This window comes from Medicago sativa, chromosome 4 (assembly GCF_051527215.1).
Source record: "Medicago sativa cultivar Bolivia chromosome 4, Bolivia_mono, whole genome shotgun sequence".
Classification (NCBI taxonomy): Eukaryota; Viridiplantae; Streptophyta; class Magnoliopsida; order Fabales; family Fabaceae; genus Medicago; species Medicago sativa.
The window spans coordinates 81118891-81138791 of NC_140752.1; the positions used below are offsets into that span (position 1 = coordinate 81118891).

The following is a 19901-nucleotide window of genomic DNA, read 5'->3' on the forward strand; positions in this document are numbered from 1 at the left end:
ACTAGAGAATTCCCTAGACAGAAAAGCTCAAGAGAATTCCCTACACCTCTGGTACTACATATCCGACCTTTACATCAACAGAGAAACACGCCAAATACCAAAATATTTGACTCTGCCACTCCCATCACCCTTCTAACAGACTCACCTGAACCTAGACACATTCCTCTAGCCTACTAAGTTACCAACAAAACCACTAAACAATCAATTAATTTTCTATCCAACACCAATATTAACTTGAAACGCTGCACTTTGCATTCAAACTGGCCCTTAGCCTCCTACGATTTCAACAAGTACGCCCAGTATCACCTGAGATATATCTTCTTTTATGAGACAAACAAAATGGTCCGACGCATGCAAACACACCATATCACACCAGCTAGCTACAAAAAGACCAACACCAGCAACACAATCCCACCTATCAGCTAAACACGCCCCGCCACAACAGCATCCGAAATGTTTAGAAATGTTTGGCGCATCATCATGCATATCACTGAATTAGCAACAAACTATCAACGATGACAGGGCAGTTGAAAAAAGCCCCGTGGGTAATATTTGCTGACGCCAATACTGCCGCTAAACCATCATTGTCATTCCTAGAACCACAACAACAGATGACAGGCAAATAAACACAATTATAAGCAAAGTTGTATCAACAAAATGAGAATAAACGCAATGTACTCTTCCGTACAAGATCATAGCACAACACCAAAAGTCATCGATAAACAAGGTCTAGTAGCAACTAACTGCTACGTAAAGGCTCCGAACAACAAAAGACAAGGACATATTACACATACAATATGCAGTGTATAGGTTTTTTGTATACTGCAATTTAGTATCCAAGATATACTCTAGAATATTAGCTAAATAAGTATATTACAATTTGGCTTTAAAATTGGAGACTACTGGTTAGATGAACTCGTGGACCTCAAATGAAGAGTTCATGTGATCGACCAAATGCTTGTCAAATCAAACAACATGTTTCAGTAAAGTCAGCCAAACTGATATTTTTCAGTCACTTATCTGATGTCTTAAAAGAAAGGTTCACAGAGAAGGCATCATAATTTGTATGAAATATGAGAACTCTTCACTGCCCATTATCTAGAAGTGGAGAGTCGGTGTTACATTGGCGCTTCTCCTTCTTATCTTCAGTTGATGATTTATCATCCTAAAGGCAGAAAAAGTAACACTGTCAATTATCACTGCAAGGCTAGTTTTTACAAAGCTTCGCAAAATCAGTAGGTCCTTGGGCCAGATATCGAGTTTTCAAAAAAATATAATCATCATTGCAAAATCAATCATATGTAAAAAGTTTACAATAGGTATAAAAAAACAAACGAACAAGAACTGAATATGAAAAATTCAAAACTAATTTCATTATAGATACCACTGTCGTCATTCTTGAACAACTTCTACTTGAGTAAATTGCAGAAAGGGTTCCTACAATTATCTATTATGCTATCTCATTTTGAAATATAACAAAAATGGAAAAAGTCCACATTAAAACAACAAATGACACCCAAAAACTTTGAAACAGAAACTCAAGGGGATCCATCAAAATGAATGTGATGACTGTTACCTTTTCAGCGATATAGAGATGAAGTTTGGAAGGTGCAGCAGAGGTAGGCACAGCGGCAGAAGCAGGCACGGAGGCAGAAGCAGGAGCAGTGGGAGGAGCATATTCAGCAGCAGAAGCAGGTGGGGCAGAGGAGGAGGCAGACGCGGCAAGTTTGGAACGATAGCTGATGATCTTAGCGCCCTTTATAGATTCTACAACCTGCTTAGTAACAAACAATCACAAACTCTTCTTATGGTTGTTTCATTTGAAACTATCTAAGCTGAGATTCTCAAATGAATTACCACACTCAGCTCCCTTATGGATTTTAAATAACAACCTGCTTAAGATTAAAACAATCCGGGTAATCTGTAAAGATGTTAACTTCCGCAGACGGTGAGTTTTGTCGCAAGAAGTCCACTATTCCATTAGGTATGGCAGGTGGTTCCAAACGAGCTTTAAATGTCTTTCTTAACTTAGCAACTTCTTTACGTGACATGGCAGCATCTTTCTTTAACAAGGCATCTACGATTGAGCGGGATGAAGATCCATCATGAAATGGTATCAATTCTATTACCAATGACTTCAAGTTACATAAAGAATGGAGCTTAACCTTCAATAAATCAGGAACTATGGAGAGAATCTAAGCAATGAAGGTGAATTAAAATCAGTTTTACACAAGTCAATTGAACTTTAACAAAACTTTAAAACCATAAAAAAGCATCTTAAGAAGAAAGTACAAATAAAGCCGGAAAACATGACAATTGACCTGAAGAGTAGTTGAAGTGACTCTAAATGATTCTACATTCGCAAAGTCTAGCAGCCAGCTGAGTAGAATCAAACCATTCCCCGCTGAAGCATAAAGCTGATGTGAATCATCAATATTTACTTGTTTAACAGAGGAAAGTCCGCTCCCGCATATTTTTTGAATAAGACTACCAATAAAAGTAAATGTACAAAGACTTGGAGTAGATAGCTCTATTTTGGCAAATTTGGATGAAGTATCATGGTAAGATAACTTCATTTTTTCCAAAGGATAATGTATAGCTAAATTGACAAGTGTCTCACTTGATATGTTGAGGATTTGAGCATCCTTTATCTTACAACAACGAATGGCCAAACTATTCAACTTCGGAAAGGCCAAAAAGGGATCAGCACAACCGCTTTCACTACCGCAAAAGACTAAATTTGTTAAATCTAAGTTGGTCAACAAAGGCAAATTCAAAGATTTTGGAAATAATGTTTCTTCAGAAATAAAATAACGACGACTACTTCTAGGGTCAAGTGAAAGCTTAAGAGATGTAAGAGTGTGGCATGAAGAAACACAGTTCAGAATTAGATCACTTCCACGACGGAGAGAGATTCCTAATTCGTGGAGGTGGGTATTATGGGAGCATATATAATTTAAAATCTTTTTAAGGAGTTGAGGTTCAATATCACCACGACGATCAAGATTGAGAGCATGCAGCGAAGTTGAGCTATCGCGAAGAGTCAAAATGTTAGACACGAATATGGCAAATTTCTTGACAGTTGAAAAGTTTGAGGAATGTAATATAAGGGTAGGAATACGTTTCCAAAGATGCTTCCATCTTGTGGACAAAACACAGGTTTGAACGGCATGTTTGGAGTCCAAAAATGATAAAATGTGAAGGATAACACACTCAGGTAAGTCACTTAGCTTGTCTTCATTTTCTTCACTTCCTTCATTTTCAGTCTCACATTGCCTTATTTTTTTCATCTTTTCTTGAATCCTGATTTTCTTGGAAGAATCGTACGCGCGCCTCATTTTCTGTATGTTAAGCATAAAAAGGAATTATAAAGCAATATTTCAAGCCAAAGCAAATTGTTCCAAAAGCAAGTGTTATAGTATGACTGACAATAAACCAACCAACTCGAAAATAATTCGAGATTCATTTGATAATTAACTCGTTGAACTTTGTTCATGAACCAAATGAGTTCAACTTGAGCTATACATAATCCCACTCATTTGGTTCATGAGCAAGCTCGACACACTCACTACACCATCACAAGTCTGTTAACACTCGATACTTCTCTAACATTCATAATTTCAATTAAATAAATGGCTGCCATGTTTTAACAGGATTTGAATCCAAGTGAGTAAAATGCTAAAATCAAGAGATGTTATTTTAATCAACTCATCATTTGTTACAATGTACCAACAATGGGTCCGTTTGTTATAGCTTTTTATAAAATAGATTTGTGTAATGTAATATGTTTTTGTTATAATTTTTTTAACAAAGAAATTTTCAAGGAAAACTTCAAATGAAGAATTCGTTTGAATAGATTATCTTAAAATGTCATTCTAAGTATTTCATCATTTTGTTATAATTTTTTTTTATACTAAAATTTTGAAAAAATCTCTAAAAAAAAAAAGTTATTTCAAATAGCTTTTCATAAAAATCATTTTTGAAAGATGCCATTTTGAAAAAATATACGATTTTTACTATGTAAAATCTCGAACAATTAATATTTAAGTTACTGAATGTCAAAATCTCTTTTTTAACTTATAGCAAATGAGTTTAAAATTATTTCTACTATTTTTGAATAAATTTTCAAAAAATCCATTTTTAGAAATACAAAAGAAAAATTCATTTTTTTTAAATCCAAAACATACGGGCATATCTAATTTCGATTGGTTAATTAACGTTAATATTATTCATTTTACACTCTAAATGTCTATTATTTTAACAATACTTCACTCTAAAGTGTAAAGTGAGGGGGAAAAAAAAAGTTTGGAGCCGATCTAATTCTTATCGAGTTGAACTAGACTCATTTTCAGCCCTACATCACCGTAACAAAAACTGGTAAACGAAACGAAACTAAGAAAATTGAAATTGAGTTGGAGAATGTAAAGAAAATACCTCGCTGTCGTCGTTGAGTAGTGATTTTTTCGATGGATTTGAACGCTGCAGCAAGAACAGATTGAAACACTTTCAAGGATCTGTTACTTTAATTTTTGAGTGAGGGAAAAAGTTAACGAGTGAATAATTGGTGCCAACTGCAATTGCAATATCGAGGGAGTTAGCTTTTTTATTTTTTGTCCTTTTCGGCGGAGTAAATTATTTTCATGGTAAGAATTTTAAATTATATAAATAATATATGATTGTTTAGCTTTTCTATTTTTGGCTTATAAAATTTACTTTTTTTTTTCACGAAAACAAAAATTGTTTATGTTTTGATCTTGGGTTTAAGAGGGGAAGGGATGGGAGGATTTTTTTTTTTTTTTTTTTAAATTACAGACTATATAATATATTTTTTTAAAATAAATTAAGTGTGATTGAAGTATTATATGATTGACAGCTCTCCATCAAGGCCTTATCTTAGCAATCAACTTAAATTTGGAGGAAGTGGCTTGCTACTCAGACTCTCTTCTCACCGTCAACCTCATCAAGGAAGATCTCAATCATTTTCATGTCTATGCTGTTCTCATCCAGGATATTAAAGACCTCCTTGGCTCCACACATTTCTCTCTTCAGCACTCGCTTAGAGAAGGCAATCAGTGTGCAGATTTTATGGCAAAACTTGGTGCTTCGAATGACGTTCCTTTGGCTGTTCACAATTCTCCTCCAGAGAACCTGCTCCCGCTCATTAGAACGGATGAACTAGGAACGCTCTTCATTAGACGCTAGTTTATCTTTTTTTTCTTTTTCTTTGTTGTCTTTCCCGTTTTGTTTTCGTTTTTTAGCCTTGTAACCAAAGAAGTATTATATGATTGTTTATCAGGTTAAAATGTTAATTTTTTAAAAAACATTTTGTGGTGTCCGTAATTTAAAAATGAAATGTAAACACTCTCCTCCTTTCCTCTCCTAAACCCTCCATCCAAACACACCCTAATAGTAAAAATATTTTTTATGTTGATTTCTAAAATATACGTTCATTTTAACTTGTTATTCGAATTTTGATTGGAGGATATATTCATATTTAGTGATCAACATGTATTATCTCTTCTAGAAGGAATATATGAAAATTAAAAAATAAAAATAATCAAATTTTATACAAATAATTTCCCCTATGAAGGTTTTTTAATGTGATGTAATAAATCACTAACACTAATATGACTGAGGATCCTCAATCAATTCATGTTCTCAGAGGTTATGTAACGTATCTAAATGTTTTCCTAACAAGTATAACAATTCATATTGTGGATTTTTAGTTTGGTCAAAGAATTGTCAAACTATATAATCTGATCAACTGGTCGTTACCGACAATGACATTGTTAGAGTGTCTCTTATTTGTAGAGTTAAAAATGTTGCAGCTCATAGTCTGGTAGGAATAGCTAAAAGTATTTGCTCCAAAAGTTGGGTGGAAAATGTTCCAGAACCTACTGCCTCAATGGTATGGTCTGATGCTTTGTCATTCTAGTGAAGGTTTCTGTCGAAAGAAAAAAAACAATGACAGACCGATAGGACCTGTAATATTCATGCAGCTCAGATAGTGCCGTGCCATCGACAGCTTTGAAGTTGCTAAGGTATGTGCTGCTCGGTCGGTTCTACATTTACTGTCTTACCTATTTGATTAACACTTTGACAAATAAATGACTTTTCTGCACTGCCATCATATCATAATGAGGATGGATTAGCATAACCAATGGATTTCAGTAAATTTGATAACATGGTTCATGGGTTTGAATATCTAATCTTGGCTTGGTATTCAAATGATATATACCATTTTAACGACTTCTATCCTTGCTATCTTCGGTACTTCTTACTTGCACACATACAATTGACAAAGTAGAGAAACTGTCACCTCAATTTAGCATTCGAGACATAATCCGAGATGGTCCCCAAATAAGAATATTACAATACGACTTTAAAATTAGAGACTATCAGCTAGACGAATCTCATAGACTACAATGAAGAGTTCATGCGATAAACCAAATGCTTGCCAAATCAAACATGTTTCAGTAAAGTCAGCCAAACAAATTTCAAAAGAAAGGTTCACAAAGACATTGTAATTTGTAAATAGTAAGGTAATATGAGAACTCTTCGCTGCCCATTATCAAGTGGAGAGTTGGTGCTGCCTTATCTTCATTTGATAATTTACCATCCTGAAAACAAAAAAATAGCAATGTCATTTAACACTGCTATATCAATCATATACAAAAGAAATTTGTGAGTGGTATTAAAAAGCAAACGAACAATAACTGAATATGAAATATTCAAAAAATGACAGTTGTATTCGAGAATCAATCATGACATAACAGTAGTTCGCTCTCACGAACACACCATCAATATTTGAGGTGAAATTTAGTATGCAAATCCTATGACATGAGCTGTATTGTATTATAAAAGATCACAAGTTATGGTCTGACTTACCTTAAAACAAACAATTAAATAACTAAATACAAGCATCTAAATATTTGCACAGAAATTCATCTTACTACCACTAATATTTTGAAAAAATAATTGACCACCAAGCAAGTTTAAACAAGCGATATCGATCTCAATCTAATAAAATGGTTTTCCAAATAGAATCCAGGCAGTAGGCATATTTCAGAAGCATCACTCAACTGAAACAAAGAAAACTCAAAAGTAACTGCAAGGTCATTTGCCGTTTCAAAAAAAAAAAAAAAAACTGCAAGGTCATTCATTGACTACAGCAACATGCAGGCCAAGTGTTCAACAACTCCCAAAATTATGCTTCTTTACTAATTACTAGTTTGATGTTTACTACAAAGAGAGTCTAAATTATGCTTTTATTTTAAAATTGGATTAGCACGACTCCGTGCCCAGCAACTCCCAAGCAACTGACAATAAATTATGCTTTTATTTTACTAGTTTGAAGTATGCTTCCTATTTTTTATCGACAGTTTTGCTCATCAAGTCAGTTCATTGCGCAAGCAGATCACAAATCATATATATAGCAAAAGCATAGGAAATCCAAAATCTTATACGAATAATAATATAGGTTAGTTTTGATCAACTGTTCAAAAACAAAGTTTTAAATAATTACAATGATACTGATTTTTTTTAGTAAATACCTGCTTAAGTTTAAAATCAATCCCACACTGACGAGATTTCAAGTTTCGCCGAAGGCGAGTTCTGTAGCAAGAAGTCAACCATTCCATTAGGTATGAGCGGTGGTCTCCAACCTTCTTCATAAGCTTTTCGTAACTTGGCGGCTTTCTTAAGTGACTTGGCAGCAGCTTTCCTTAACATGGACTCCATCAGTATGTCGGGTAATCCCATTTGAAGTGATTCCAGTTCTATTTCCAGTGACTTCAACTTACACAAAGAAGGTATCTTAAACTTCAATAAATTAGGAACTAAGGAGAGAATCTGAAAAATGAGGAATGAGAGTAAATTAGGATAAGTTATGCAATTGCAATTCAATTGATTTTAAACAAAATTAAGAAATAAAAGGAGTTTCTAGTAGAGAGTAAAATTAAAGCCTTAAAACATGGAAAGGTACCTGAAGAGTACTTGAAGTGACTAGTAGAGAGTAAAATTAAAGCCTTAAAACATGGAAAGGTACCTGAAGAGTACTTGAAGTGACTTTCAATGATTTTACATTGGCAAAGCCTAACAGCCAGTTGAATAGAATCCAAGGATACTTCTCCCTTACTGAATACATTTCAGCTTCAATACTTACATGTTTAACAGAAGAAATACCGCTACCACGTATTCTTTGAACAGGTCTACCACAAAAAGTGAAGTTACAAAGACTCGGAGTAGATAACTCGATTTTGGCAAAGTCACGCGAGTTATCATGCATTGCTAAATCTACAAGTGTCTCACTTGATATATTGAGGATTTGTGCATCCTTAACCTTACAACTACGAATGACCAAACCATTCAACTTGGTAAAGACCGAAAAAGGCTCAGCACAACCGTTTTCATCACCGCAAAAGGCAAAATTCGTTAGATCTAAGCTGGTCAGTGCAGGTAAATTCAAAGATTTTGGAAATAATATTCCAGTATCACTACCATTATTATCTCTAGGGTGAACTGAAAGCTTAAGAGATGTAAGAGCCCGACAAGAAGAAACGCAGCTCAGAATGAGAGAACTATCACCATGGACAGAGATTCCTAATTCCTGGAGGTAGGTATTATGGGAGCAAACATAGTCTAAAACATTTTTAAGGACTTGAGGCTCAATCTTACCTCGACGGTCAAGATCAAAAGCCTGCAATGCAGTTGAGGTATCACGAAGAGTCAAAATCTTAGAAACGAACATGTCAAAATTCTCCACATTGGAAAATCTTGAGGAATGCAATGTAAGGGTTGGAATACGTTTCCAGAGATGTTTCCATCTCTTGGACACAGCGTGTTTGGTGTACAAAAATGATAAAATAAAAAGAAGAAGAAAATCAGGTAAGTCACTTAGCCTGTCTTCACTTTCATCAGTTACTTCATTATTCCCACTTTGCCTTCTTCTCTTCAACTTTTCTAGAATAAGGTTTTCTTCGTGAGAATCAATCTGGTACGTCCAATCCATTCCAACGATTTTGTATATCTGGAACAATAAGAAAACAAAGTTGTGTTGATTGCAGAATAATAGTTTAGGGAAATAAACTAGAAAGTATATATTGAACTCTCGTACCTCGATGTCGTGGTCGAGTTGTGAGTTCTCCGATGGATTGAAAGTTGGAACGTTGCGGCAACTGAAACGACTCGCAGAAAGAATGGATGGAAATGGGAATATGTAAATGCTTTTTTCGATTCGTTTTATTTAATCTTATGCGAGGGAAAACAAAATTTGACCTGGGAAATTGTGCCATCTTTAGATTTTTCCATTTTTGTCCTTTTTTTTGTTTGAGAGGATTTTTATTTTTATTTTTTTTTTCAAGCAGTTTAGTTTAGTGGTTAAAGCTCACATAATTAAACGTGGAGAATTGGGATGTCTGGGATTCGAACCCCATCTCATGTATATAACATCCAATATCTCTACCAACTGAGCTAAACTTACGAGGATTTAGATGACATTCTTACATTCAAGGATGCACTTTTAAAATTTTATACGATATGATTATTTTGTTTTTCCATTTATCTATGCTATCGAAAAAAAGAATGGAGGATTTCGGAGGAATATAGGGTTGCTATTTCAATTATACACTTAAATAAATTTTTATATAATAGTTTTATATTGTTGGTGCTATTAAAAAAGATAATTTTTTTCCTCAAAAAAAAAAGATAATTTTTTTTTGTTATATTATTGTTGTTAATGAAAAAGATAAATATGGTTTGTTAAATTTGTTACATTTGAAAGTCACAAATATTTATACTTATAATTTTAATCAATGTCAAAGAATTTATATAAAACTAGCGAAATGACGGCCACTTATGTGCCCGTCTTTCTGTTTTTTTATTGCGTTAACGTTTGAAAATTATGAACGGTGTTTTTTCTATTAAATTTTGAATTTGATTAAAACAAAAAATATAAATGTATGTTGCTTTCAAATTATAACAAACCAGACTAACCATTATTATCTATTTCAATGACATCAACAATATAACAAAAAAAAAAAATCTAAATTCTTACTCTCTCCGTTTCTTTTTATAAGCAAATTTTACTTTTTAGATTCATTCAATTAATGATGCATGTGGTCATGGACCACATGCATCATTAATTGAATGAATCTAAAAAGTAAAATTTGCTTATAAAAAGAAACGGAGGGAGTATGTTTTTAATGACAACAACAATCTTTATTATAGAAAAAGTTGTTTAATGATATGATTGGGATAATGAAAAAGTAAGTATAAATATACTCATTTAGTTTGTTACATTTTTTAAATGATAAAGGAAAAAAATGGACTTATATATATATATATATATATTCATATCGTGTTTATTACGAGTTCGGGTATGCTCCATTTAGGCTAAGCTCCATTTACTCCATTTAGGGTTTGGATGCAAGACATGTGGCAAAAAAATATCTAACGGTTGAGATTTTAAATTAAAAAACAAATATCTGTTTAATAAAAATACATAATAATAACAAACAAAATCATGTTCACTTCTTCTCTCATATCACAACAACCTTTTATTGTTTTTTAATTTAAAATCTCAACCGTTAGATATTTTTTTGCCATATGTCTTGCATCCAAACCCTAAATGGAGTAAATGGAGCTTAGCCTAAATGGAGCATACCCGAACTCGTTTATTACACTTTTATTTTAATATTTGAATTTACTCTTATCTATTAGTTATATATGCAATTTGTATTGAAAGTAAAGGGTAATTTTGAAAAAAGAAAAGGTCAGCCCAGAAGAGTCAAAACATGTTATTTTCTTTTTATATAACTAGCAAAAGTTTGAAAATTATAAACGGCGTTTTTATATGAAATTTTGATTTTGATTAAAAGTATAAATATTAATGATTGTTGCTTTCAAATTATAACAAATCAAACTAACTTTGTTTGTCTATTTCACTGACACCAATGATATAACCAAAAAGTATAATAAAAATTCTTATCTTTTTAATGACATCGACATCAATCATTGTTATAGAAAAATTGTTTTAGAGTATAGTTGGAATTATTAAAACGTCAGCCCAAAATCGTATATATTTACTCGATCTAGTTTGTTACACTTTTTAAAGTATAAAAGAAAAGAAACTGGAGATATATTCATATTGCGTTTGTTATTTTTTTTTAATATTTTGAATTCACTCCCATCAATTATCTTTTTTAAGGAATAAAGGATTAGAAGAAGAAAAATTGATATATCGTGGACAATAAAGATTGAATTTGTTAAATTTTTTTAATATTTGAATTTACTTTTATCATTTGTTATATGTGTTATTTGTATTTAATGTTAAGAATATGATGAGTTGGCAATCCACGCCGGTGGTTAACATCACACGTCATCACCGTTAATGGTGAGACTTGACGGATTGACGAAATTGATCGACGTTTGTAAAATTCAGAGACGTTTAACTATTTCAAATAATTTGAGACGAAATTGATTGATGCATGTAAATTGAAGGATGAAAAATGCATGTAGAAAATTTATTTATATATTCCTTTCAAAGTCAGGTAGAGTACATTAATTAATTTGCTCATACCTGCTTACGTGAAACTTATGTCCTGTTTAAAAATTCCCATCTCTAAAACATCTTATTAAACTTTAATTTTTTTTTTGAAGGGATATTAAACTTTAATTTTTGTGCATTGCAATTTTGGGCATTGAATTTTAAAGCAGATCCTATGTCAGGCTTAGTTTATCTCTAAAACATCTTATTAAACTTTAATTTTTGTGCATTGCAATTTTGGGCATTGAATTTTAAAGCAGATCCTATGTCAGGCTTAGTTTGACTCACCTGTACATCTTATTACTTATTGTTTAATATTTTCATTAGTTTTCTGGACACATCAGATTTTTAGAATGAGACTGGTTTGCTCAGAGCTGATTCAGCTGAATATATTTATTTTTTATTTTTTTTTTAAGAAGCTAAACTAACCCCCTCAAATTGGCACCAGAGAGAATCGAACATGAGGAGGAGCACACTCCCATGTCCTAAGCCAATACCACTAGGCCAACCCAAGTGGTATACAGAGATTAAGGCTCATCTAATGGTGAAATTACAGAGACAGGGTCAGTGAAACATTCAATGCAATACCTCAAATCTAACCAACTTGTGTATCAATTCCAGATTGGATTGGTTGGCTAGTCTTCATGTATGCTACTGTACATTGCATTTTACGTCCGTTCTACCTAGATACCCAAACCCTCAAGTGAAAAATCCAAGTTTAAACTTAAGTAACTCTCTTTAACTACATTATACCAAAAATTTTAAGAACTACACGTGAAATGACCACCCAACTGTTAGAAACAATCTCTCAAAGAAATTAAGTCAACTAATTCAATGACCATTCACTAAAGTCAGAACACCTAACCCCTAAAATGCAAGAAAAGTAGAAACTACAAATTGCTCAATGCTGTGAATAAAAACTCAACCCCCGACCACCATAGTGATGTTCAACTCAAATCTGTTTGACCAAAGGATAAAATCTTTCATGTGTATTATAGAAGAAAAGGTAAAGTGGTTACTTAACTGTTGGTTGTTATTAATAGCTAATTCGAGGTTAGGATTCGTTAGTTAATGCCGGTTGTTTTCTGTTGTAAAGTGACCATTTTCTTATAAACAGGGTCAACTCCCTCCCTTTGCTTTTCAGGAATTCATTTGCTAACCAAGAAACTACTGAATGCTCTAGAAGAGGGGGTTAGATTCATTGGGTATAATAAAATCACAAGGACGAATAATTCACTTTCATCTATATTGCAACCAAGGAACCTATCAAAAATATGAGTAGGTTTCATTTTTTGCTGAACTGTTCAGAAGTCAAAAACAGAACCGCAAAAATGAAAGACCAGAAAATCTCTAGCAAGGAAATAGAATTATTCTGTGGTGATAGAGAAAAATAGGAGTTGTATAATAAGTTGTTCTATGACTAACTATTCAAGCACTGCCATCATTAGGAAGCCCTCTCACTAAACACCACCCTACCAAGAGGATGCAACTACCATGCGATCACACCAAGCCATTGTTGGTTCACTAATAGTGCTCCTGACGAGCAAAAGTCTTTTTATACAACTAGATTTGATTTATTAGCTATCTATCTTACAAGGATATATTCCTATCAAACTCACAGCCAATTGAAGCATTGATACTGTTCCTGATATGGGCAAACGTGCATTTTTTCTGTACCAGTAACTTAGTAGCTTTAGATGAATATGCAATTTTGGGCTCCTAAATTCATCAAAAACAAAATCATATGTGAATTTTCAAGAACAGAAATATTTAGAACCCAAATACCAATATGTGAACATAAACAACTTAAATCTTTAGTTTCTTAGAAGATTTCCAGTTGACTTTACTTCCGACTTCTCATCAACGGTTGTTCTGTTCAAGTAGTGACTATTGACAAATCGAAACACACAATCAACTATAAACAGTACTATATGTTAGAAACAAAGTAGTATCAACAAAATGAGAATAAACACAATGTTTATATAAAAGAAAAGCTTGAAATAGCACGATCATAACACAAATTTAGCACAAAACCAAAAGTCATCGATAAAACACAAACAGGGTCCAGTAGCACCTAAATGATTCGTGAAGGCTCCCGAAAACAAAAGACACATTATACATACAATTTGCAGTGTACATGATTTGTACATTGCAACTCGGTATCCGAGACATACTCCCAAAATAAGTGCAGTATATTACAATTTCGCTTTAAAATTTGAGACTACCAACTAGATGAACTCATGGACCTCAAATGAATAACTCATGTGATAGACCAAACGCTTGTCAAATCAAACAACAGGTTTCAGTAAAGTCATCCAAGCTGATATTTGCAGATCTGATATCTTAAAAGAAATGTTCCCAAAGGAGGCATTGGAACAAGAAAGGCAATATGAGAACTCTTCACTGGCCATTATCTAGAAGTGGAGAGTCGGTGTTAGGTTGGCGCTTCTCCACCTCATCTTCATTTGATGATTTATCATCCTAAAGGCAGAAAAGGTAACACTATCAATTGTCACCACAAAAACAATCATGAAAAAAGTTTACAACAGATATAAAAAAGCAAATGAATAACAACTGAATATGAAAAATTCAAAACTGATTTTATTATAGATGGCTCTGTCACCATTCTTCAACAATTTCTACTTGAGTAAATTGCGGACAAGGGTTCCTACAATTATCTATTATGATGTCTCATTCTGAAATATCACAAAAAAGGAAATATTCACAAAAATTTATTAAAGAAACTCAAAGAGGATCCTTAAAAATGCATGTGAGGAGTGTTACCTTTTCAGCGCGGCAGAGATGAAGATTGGGAGGTGCAGCAGAGGCAGGCACCGCGTCAGGAGCAGTCATGGAGACAGAAGCAAGAGCAGCGGCAGAATCATATTCAGTACCAGAAGCAGGTGCGGCATGGAAGGGGACAGGCCTGAGCCGTTTGGAAAATCGCGAACGATAGCTGATGATCTTCGCGCCCTTTATAGATTCTGCAACCTGTTTAGTAACAGCCAATCACAAACTCTTCATATGGTTTGTTTGATTTCAAATTATCTAAACTCGGATTCTCAAAAAAATTACCACACACAGCTCCCTTAAGATTTTTAAATACCTACCTGCTTAGGATTTAAAACATGCGAGAAATCTGTGGTGATGTTAACTTCCGCCGACGGCGAGTTTTGTCGCAAGAAGTCAACCATACCGTCAGGTATGGCACGTGGTTCCAAACGTGCTTTGAATGCCTTTCTTAACTTAGCAACTTCTTTACGAGACTTGGCAGCAGCTTTCTTTAACATGGCAGCTTCGATTGATCGGAATAAAAATCCATCGCGGTGAATAAATGGTACCAATTCTACTTCCAATGACTTCAAGTTACATAAGGAAGGGAGCTTAACCTCCAATAAATCAGGAACCAAGGAGAGAATCTAAGCAATAAGGGTAAATTAAGATCAGTCTTATGCAAGTCAATTGAATTTTAACAAAATATAGATTTAAAAAAAGTAGCATCTTAAGAAAGTAATAATAAAGGCTGAAAACATGACAAGGGACCTGAAGAGTAGTTGAAGAGAGTGCTAATGATTCTACATTGGCAAAGTCTAGCAGCCAGTTGAATAGAAGCAAACCATGCCTCACTGAAGCTGAAAATTCTCGTGAATCATCGATATGTACCTGTTTAACAGAAGAAAGTCCGCTCCCACATATTTCCTGAATAAGACTACCGTCGTATGTAAATGTATAGAGACTTGGGGTCGATAGCTCAATTTTGGGCATGTTGGACGAATTATCATGTATAGCCAAATTAATCTCTCCAACAGGACTATGTATAGCTAAATTGGCAAGTGTATCACTTGATATGGTGAGGATTTGAGCATCCTTTACCTTACAACTACGAAGGACCAAACTATTCAACATGGTAAAGACGGAAAATGGCTCAGCACAACCGCTTTCACTACCACAGAAGGCGAAGTTTGTTAGATCTAAGCTGGTCAATAAAGGCAAATTCAACGATTTTGGAAATAATGTTTCGGTATAATCAGTTCTAGGGTAAATTGAAAGCTTAAGAGATGTAAGAGCCCGACAAGAAGAAAAGCAGCTCAAAATGAGAGAACTATCACCACGGACAGAGATACCTAATTCCTGGAGGTGGGTACTATGGGAGGAAATGTAGTTTAAAATCCTTTTAAGGAGTCGAGGTTCGAAATTACCATTACGGTCAACATCAAGAACGCGCAATGCAGTTGAGGTATCACGAAGAGTCAAAATCTTAGACACGAATGTTGTAAATTGCTTAACATAGGAAAATCTAGAAGAATGCAAAATAAGGGTTGAAATACGTTTCCAGAGATGTTCCCATCTCTTTGACAAAACACAAGTTCTCACAACCTGTTTGGTATCCAATAATGACAAAATGTGAAGAATAACACCGTCGGGTAAGTCACTCAGCCTGTCTTCAATTACTTCATTTGTATACTGCCTTCTCTTCTTCGTCTTTTCCAAAATGGTGTTTTCTTCGGTAGAATCATCCGTGCATGATTCTGTAATAAATCCGCGCCTCATTTTCTGTAAAAAAAAAAAAAAGGAATTATAAAACTAGATTTGGAGCTAAATTAAAGGCGTGTTCGATTGGAAAGGGAAACAAACAATTGGGGAAAAGAAAAACCTAAAAAAGTATCTTGAATTCTCAGTCAGGATAATAATTTGGAGAATGTAAAATAAACTAAAAAGTTAATAGAAGTCACAGCAGGATAGTAAATTCGGGGAAAATAAATAAAAATGAAATTCAAATGAGGAATGTAAAATACCTTGCTCGTCGTATGGTATAGTTGTGAGTTCTCTGATGGATTGGACCGCTCACAGGTGGTGTGAGTGAGGGAGAGGAGAGGAGGTCGATGGTAGGAGAAGAGAGAAAATATTGAAAAATTCGAAGTTAATACACCAACCGTCACTATTTTATTATAAATAAAACTTTATTTTTTAGGTTTATTCAATAAATGATATATGTAGTCTATCACACACATTCTTTATACAATGAACCAAAAATGTGAATTTTTGCTTATAATATTGACTGGAGGGTGTAGTTACAATACGATGATACTAGGTCATACTCATGTTTTTAGTTTGTTTTTATTCCTTTTTGAGCAAGTTAAAGAGTCTTTTACATGAATTACATGTTGAAATAAGTTGATAGTTGTCAGAAGTGTTAAGAGGTCATATGGCTATGAAATGAGCAAGTTTTGCACAATTTGGAGAAGACTTTGGAAGCTTCAGTTACTGGAAAAATGGTGCAACGATGGACATGTATCGTGGCACGTTTGAAGGAGCGTCAGGATCTGGAGTTTGTTCTTTTTTCCCTGCTTCGTGGTGTTTTGGGAATCAACTGTGGCACATTGACTTGTAACTTGACACGTTGGAACAGTAACGTGGCACGGTAGAGGCTGTTACAGAAATTTCTCTATAAAAGCCAGATGCAAATTTAGAACAATGGTTCGATTTTTAGGAGTCTTCAGAGCATAGGAGGCAACCCGAGACCTAGAAACACGTCGTGGATCTCACACCAACTCATAGTTGGTTCTGATTTATGTATGTTTCATATTTCCTTTGTTATTGATTGTCTTAATTATGAGTAACTAAGTCCTTTCTTGATTAAGCCATGAGATGAATCTATTGTAAGATGTAATCATGTAATTTGTATGAACTCTCTTTAACATCGATGAAATCCTAGTTTTATTCAATTTTATTTGTGTTTAATGCCTTTTGTATGAATATGTATGACTACTAGCCCTAACTTCTTGTTTATATGAATTGATTTTAGAATTTAATTGACTACTAGACATAGCTGTTAAATCTAACCTAATAAATCTATTTGACTTAACATATTAAGCTAGAGATAGAAAATTGTTAAGTTATGACATAGGAATTATCGGACTAGTAATACTTCCAACACTTATGAATCAAGTTAAGAGATCAAGGGATTATAATTTAGGAAAAGGATTTTGACTTCAGAGATTGATCAAAACTATTGTGTTAATTCGTCGTAAAACTAGGTGAACATTAAGAGAGAAGAGAGGCAAATTATTTTACAGTGAACAACAGAGGATTCGAAGGCTTAACCACTCGTAAACCTAATTTTCAAAACTTTAATTGCACTTTTTCTTGTATGCAACCAAATCAACTTTAATTGCACCTTTTCTTGCCCGGATTTTTTTTTTTCCGACTTTACTTGTCACTCAATTTACCGTAGAAATGATGGTTAATAAAAAAAAAAACTTATTGTGCGTGTTTGTGGAACTAACGATGGTAGCAAAATAAAATTTACCAATTGTGTGTGTGAAATTAACAATGGCAGAAAAATAGTTTACTTGTCAATGAAAATATGACCCATAATGGGGTATTTATAGTATATAACAATAAACAGATAAGAGAAACTAAAGTAGACAAATACGCAGCATAAAAACTTACCAAAAACAACACTGAAATATTATTTTATTTTGTTGCATGACATTATCATGCCATGCCATGATACAGTATAGACTTAGCAAAATATATATATCGCTAAGACCCTTTTAGCTCTGTATAATGTTATTAATAGGGTGTTTGACCAACATAATTACCCGGGGGATCATAGTTGCAAGTGACAAACCACCATCCATTGGTACATTGTACCCTAGCACACCCTAAACGGACAGAGTTACGCCACACAACTTGAGTATAATGCAAGCATTGTCCTCCATTGATGCATGAATTAGTGTTATAATCATAGTATTGTTTTTCATTAACCCACATATTTACCGCAGTAACTCCAGTGAATGTACCACTTGAGCCTTTGCCAAGATTCTCACCGTAAGGTCCATTTGAGTGAACCATATTGCAATCACTTTTCCTTGAATTTGCATAGTTCAAAGCATAGGTAGCAACTGTGTTGTCCCATGTAATGTTTGCAACGCCAACTTGTGCACGAGCTGTGTTGTGGGCGTCGAGAAAATCTTGAGGTAAGTTTTGTGCATTGGAGAATGAAAACCAAAGGGATAAAATGGTCAAGAAGAGGCTAAAAAGTGAAAATGTGTGGTTGAAACTCATTGTTAGTTATGTTTTGTATCTTAGATGAGAGTTGAGAAGTTGTGTTAATGATGGTTCTTCTTGCATTGCATGGATGAGATTATTTATAGGGGTGTGTTTGTGTATTTTTAATTTAAATTTATTAAGTTCATAATCCGGGTCTTACTATTTTTGGTGAAAGAGAGGGTACTTTGTTGCATCTTTAAGCAAAAATGGTACCTCCCCCTTGGTAACATATACAATACTTTGCGGTTATTTGTGTAGTTTCAATTAGAATTTAGAAGTGATATAATAATAAAGTAATTACACTAACATGATGGAGGGTTTACTAATTGTAATTAACTGTAAATATATCTCCTATTTTCATAGACATAAGCAATGCAAACCTGAATGGGAGAGGATATTCCGGGCTTGGTAGGGTTTCAATTGTAACTTGCAATAAACCAGTATTACCACTTGGCTAGTTGAAGAGTCAAGAAGCTTATTTGGAACTTTTATTGGCTAAAAAACTATATTTTTTTAATTGAGTATTTTCTAAAAAACATATATAGAATAGAACAACTACTTTCTTCAAAAAGAATAGAACAACTGCTAGTTTTTCACTATGGTTTTTCATCAGTTTTCTATAGCTAATTATTATTTAAAATAAACAAATTAACTGCTTTATTCGTTCGTTAATTTCTTTTTTTTTTAGTATTCTTAGGTAACTAAAGTCAGGGATTTTACTTTTGGCCACCACCGAAAGTTTATTTTCACCTCATCGACGATGTGCATAAGGTGATTTATTTATTTTTACCAATAATTTAGATTATCTTTTCGTGAAAGAGAAGGCTAGAATCATCATGGCTCAAAGTTGACATTTTTGATACACTTATGGGTTATATGATTTTCTCTATTCCCCTTCTTTAGTTTGAAGTGTACATAAAGAATAAAGAATGCCTATTTGAAGATGGAAGGTTAGCTTATGATCCAATTCTTGCACATTGACATTCTCCTTTTATATTTTTTTAAATTAGGCTTTGTTTGTGAGAAGTTGAAGTAAAAGAGATGAGACGAATTCGAGGAAAAAAAAAAGAAAGAAATAATGAATGGTAAGTAGATAGTACCTCATTTTGGATGATTTTTTTTCCTTTCATTTTTCTATGTGTTGGGTCACGAGCTAAACTCGGGGACCATCCATATTAGGTAAGAATAACCATATAAATGAGTTGGACACCAAAATTTTACCCAAAACCTTATGATAATTCGTTTATAGGTTCTATTACTTATAAAATGTTTAACATCCACTTTTCTAACCAATGTGAAA

The 19901-nt window shown here is 33.7% G+C and overlaps 5 protein-coding genes across 6 annotated transcripts; 1 reads left to right on the top strand and 4 right to left on the bottom strand.

Moving 5' to 3' along the window:
* Positions 1-664: 664 nt before the first annotated feature.
* Positions 665-4555, bottom strand: LOC146932536 (F-box/LRR-repeat protein At4g14103-like). Of its 2 annotated transcripts, none has more exons than XR_015007140.1 (5): positions 4435-4555; positions 2322-3341; positions 1858-2195; positions 1577-1774; positions 665-1165 (listed from the first exon to the last, which is right to left on the bottom strand). XR_015007140.1 is itself a non-coding variant. In XM_085704227.1 (5 exons), exons 2-5 carry the CDS (start codon positions 3336-3338, stop codon positions 1085-1087), a joined length of 1599 nt encoding a protein of 532 aa, XP_085560353.1. In that variant the 5' UTR covers positions 3339-3341; positions 4435-4555; the 3' UTR covers positions 665-1084. The 2 variants fall into 2 exon arrangements, 1 of the variants encoding a protein (XP_085560353.1); XM_085704227.1 differs by having other exon boundaries at positions 1893-2195.
* On the top strand, positions 3735-5202 carry LOC146932537 (uncharacterized). Its single transcript, XM_085707767.1, has 2 exons — positions 3735-3738; positions 4874-5202. Exons 1-2 carry the CDS (start codon positions 3735-3737, stop codon positions 5200-5202), a joined length of 333 nt encoding a protein of 110 aa, XP_085563893.1.
* A 1093-nt stretch (positions 5203-6295) lies between these two features.
* On the bottom strand, positions 6296-9240 carry LOC146932538 (putative F-box/FBD/LRR-repeat protein At1g78760). Its single transcript, XM_085704236.1, has 4 exons — positions 9116-9240; positions 8048-9028; positions 7554-7851; positions 6296-6620 (listed from the first exon to the last, which is right to left on the bottom strand). The coding sequence occupies exons 2-3, from the start codon at positions 9008-9010 to the stop codon at positions 7570-7572; spliced, it is 1245 nt and encodes a 414-aa protein (XP_085560362.1). The 5' UTR covers positions 9011-9028; positions 9116-9240; the 3' UTR covers positions 6296-6620; positions 7554-7569.
* Positions 9241-13566: 4326 nt separating this feature from the next.
* On the bottom strand, positions 13567-16433 carry LOC146932539 (putative F-box/FBD/LRR-repeat protein At1g78760). Its single transcript, XM_085704237.1, has 5 exons — positions 16342-16433; positions 15089-16099; positions 14656-14964; positions 14330-14536; positions 13567-14026 (listed from the first exon to the last, which is right to left on the bottom strand). Exons 2-5 carry the CDS (start codon positions 16094-16096, stop codon positions 13946-13948), a joined length of 1605 nt encoding a protein of 534 aa, XP_085560363.1. The 5' UTR covers positions 16097-16099; positions 16342-16433; the 3' UTR covers positions 13567-13945.
* A 1561-nt stretch (positions 16434-17994) lies between these two features.
* LOC146932540 (pathogenesis-related protein 1B-like) lies at positions 17995-18691 on the bottom strand. The gene has a single exon (XM_085704239.1). It carries the CDS (start codon positions 18614-18616, stop codon positions 18122-18124), a length of 495 nt encoding a protein of 164 aa, XP_085560365.1. The 5' UTR covers positions 18617-18691; the 3' UTR covers positions 17995-18121.
* Between the last annotated feature and the right edge of the window lie 1210 nt (positions 18692-19901).

What these genes read in the sequence shown, in the direction of transcription:
- LOC146932540 (XM_085704239.1), bottom strand. Translation starts at nt 18,616, where the DNA reads ATGAGTTTCAACCACACATTTTCACTTTTTAGCCTCTTCTTGACCATT.
- LOC146932538 (XM_085704236.1), bottom strand. Translation starts at nt 9,010, where the DNA reads ATGGATTGGACGTACCAGATTGATTCTCACGAAGAAAACCTTATTCTA. An exon ending in TCACTTCAAGTACTCTTCAG is followed by an intron (nt 7,852 to 8,047) that starts GTACCTTTCCAT and finishes CTCATTTTTCAG; the next exon opens with ATTCTCTCCTTAGTTCCTAA.
- LOC146932536 (XM_085704227.1), bottom strand. Translation starts at nt 3,338, where the DNA reads ATGAGGCGCGCGTACGATTCTTCCAAGAAAATCAGGATTCAAGAAAAG. An exon ending in TCACTTCAACTACTCTTCAG is followed by an intron (nt 2,196 to 2,321) that starts GTCAATTGTCAT and finishes TTCATTGCTTAG; the next exon opens with ATTCTCTCCATAGTTCCTGA. An exon ending in ATTGTTTTAATCTTAAGCAG is followed by an intron (nt 1,775 to 1,892) that starts GTTGTTATTTAA and finishes GTTACTAAGCAG; the next exon opens with GTTGTAGAATCTATAAAGGG.
- LOC146932539 (XM_085704237.1), bottom strand. Translation starts at nt 16,096, where the DNA reads ATGAGGCGCGGATTTATTACAGAATCATGCACGGATGATTCTACCGAA. An exon ending in ATGTTTTAAATCCTAAGCAG is followed by an intron (nt 14,537 to 14,655) that starts GTAGGTATTTAA and finishes GTTACTAAACAG; the next exon opens with GTTGCAGAATCTATAAAGGG. An exon ending in ATCTCTGCCGCGCTGAAAAG is followed by an intron (nt 14,027 to 14,329) that starts GTAACACTCCTC and finishes TTCTGCCTTTAG; the next exon opens with GATGATAAATCATCAAATGA.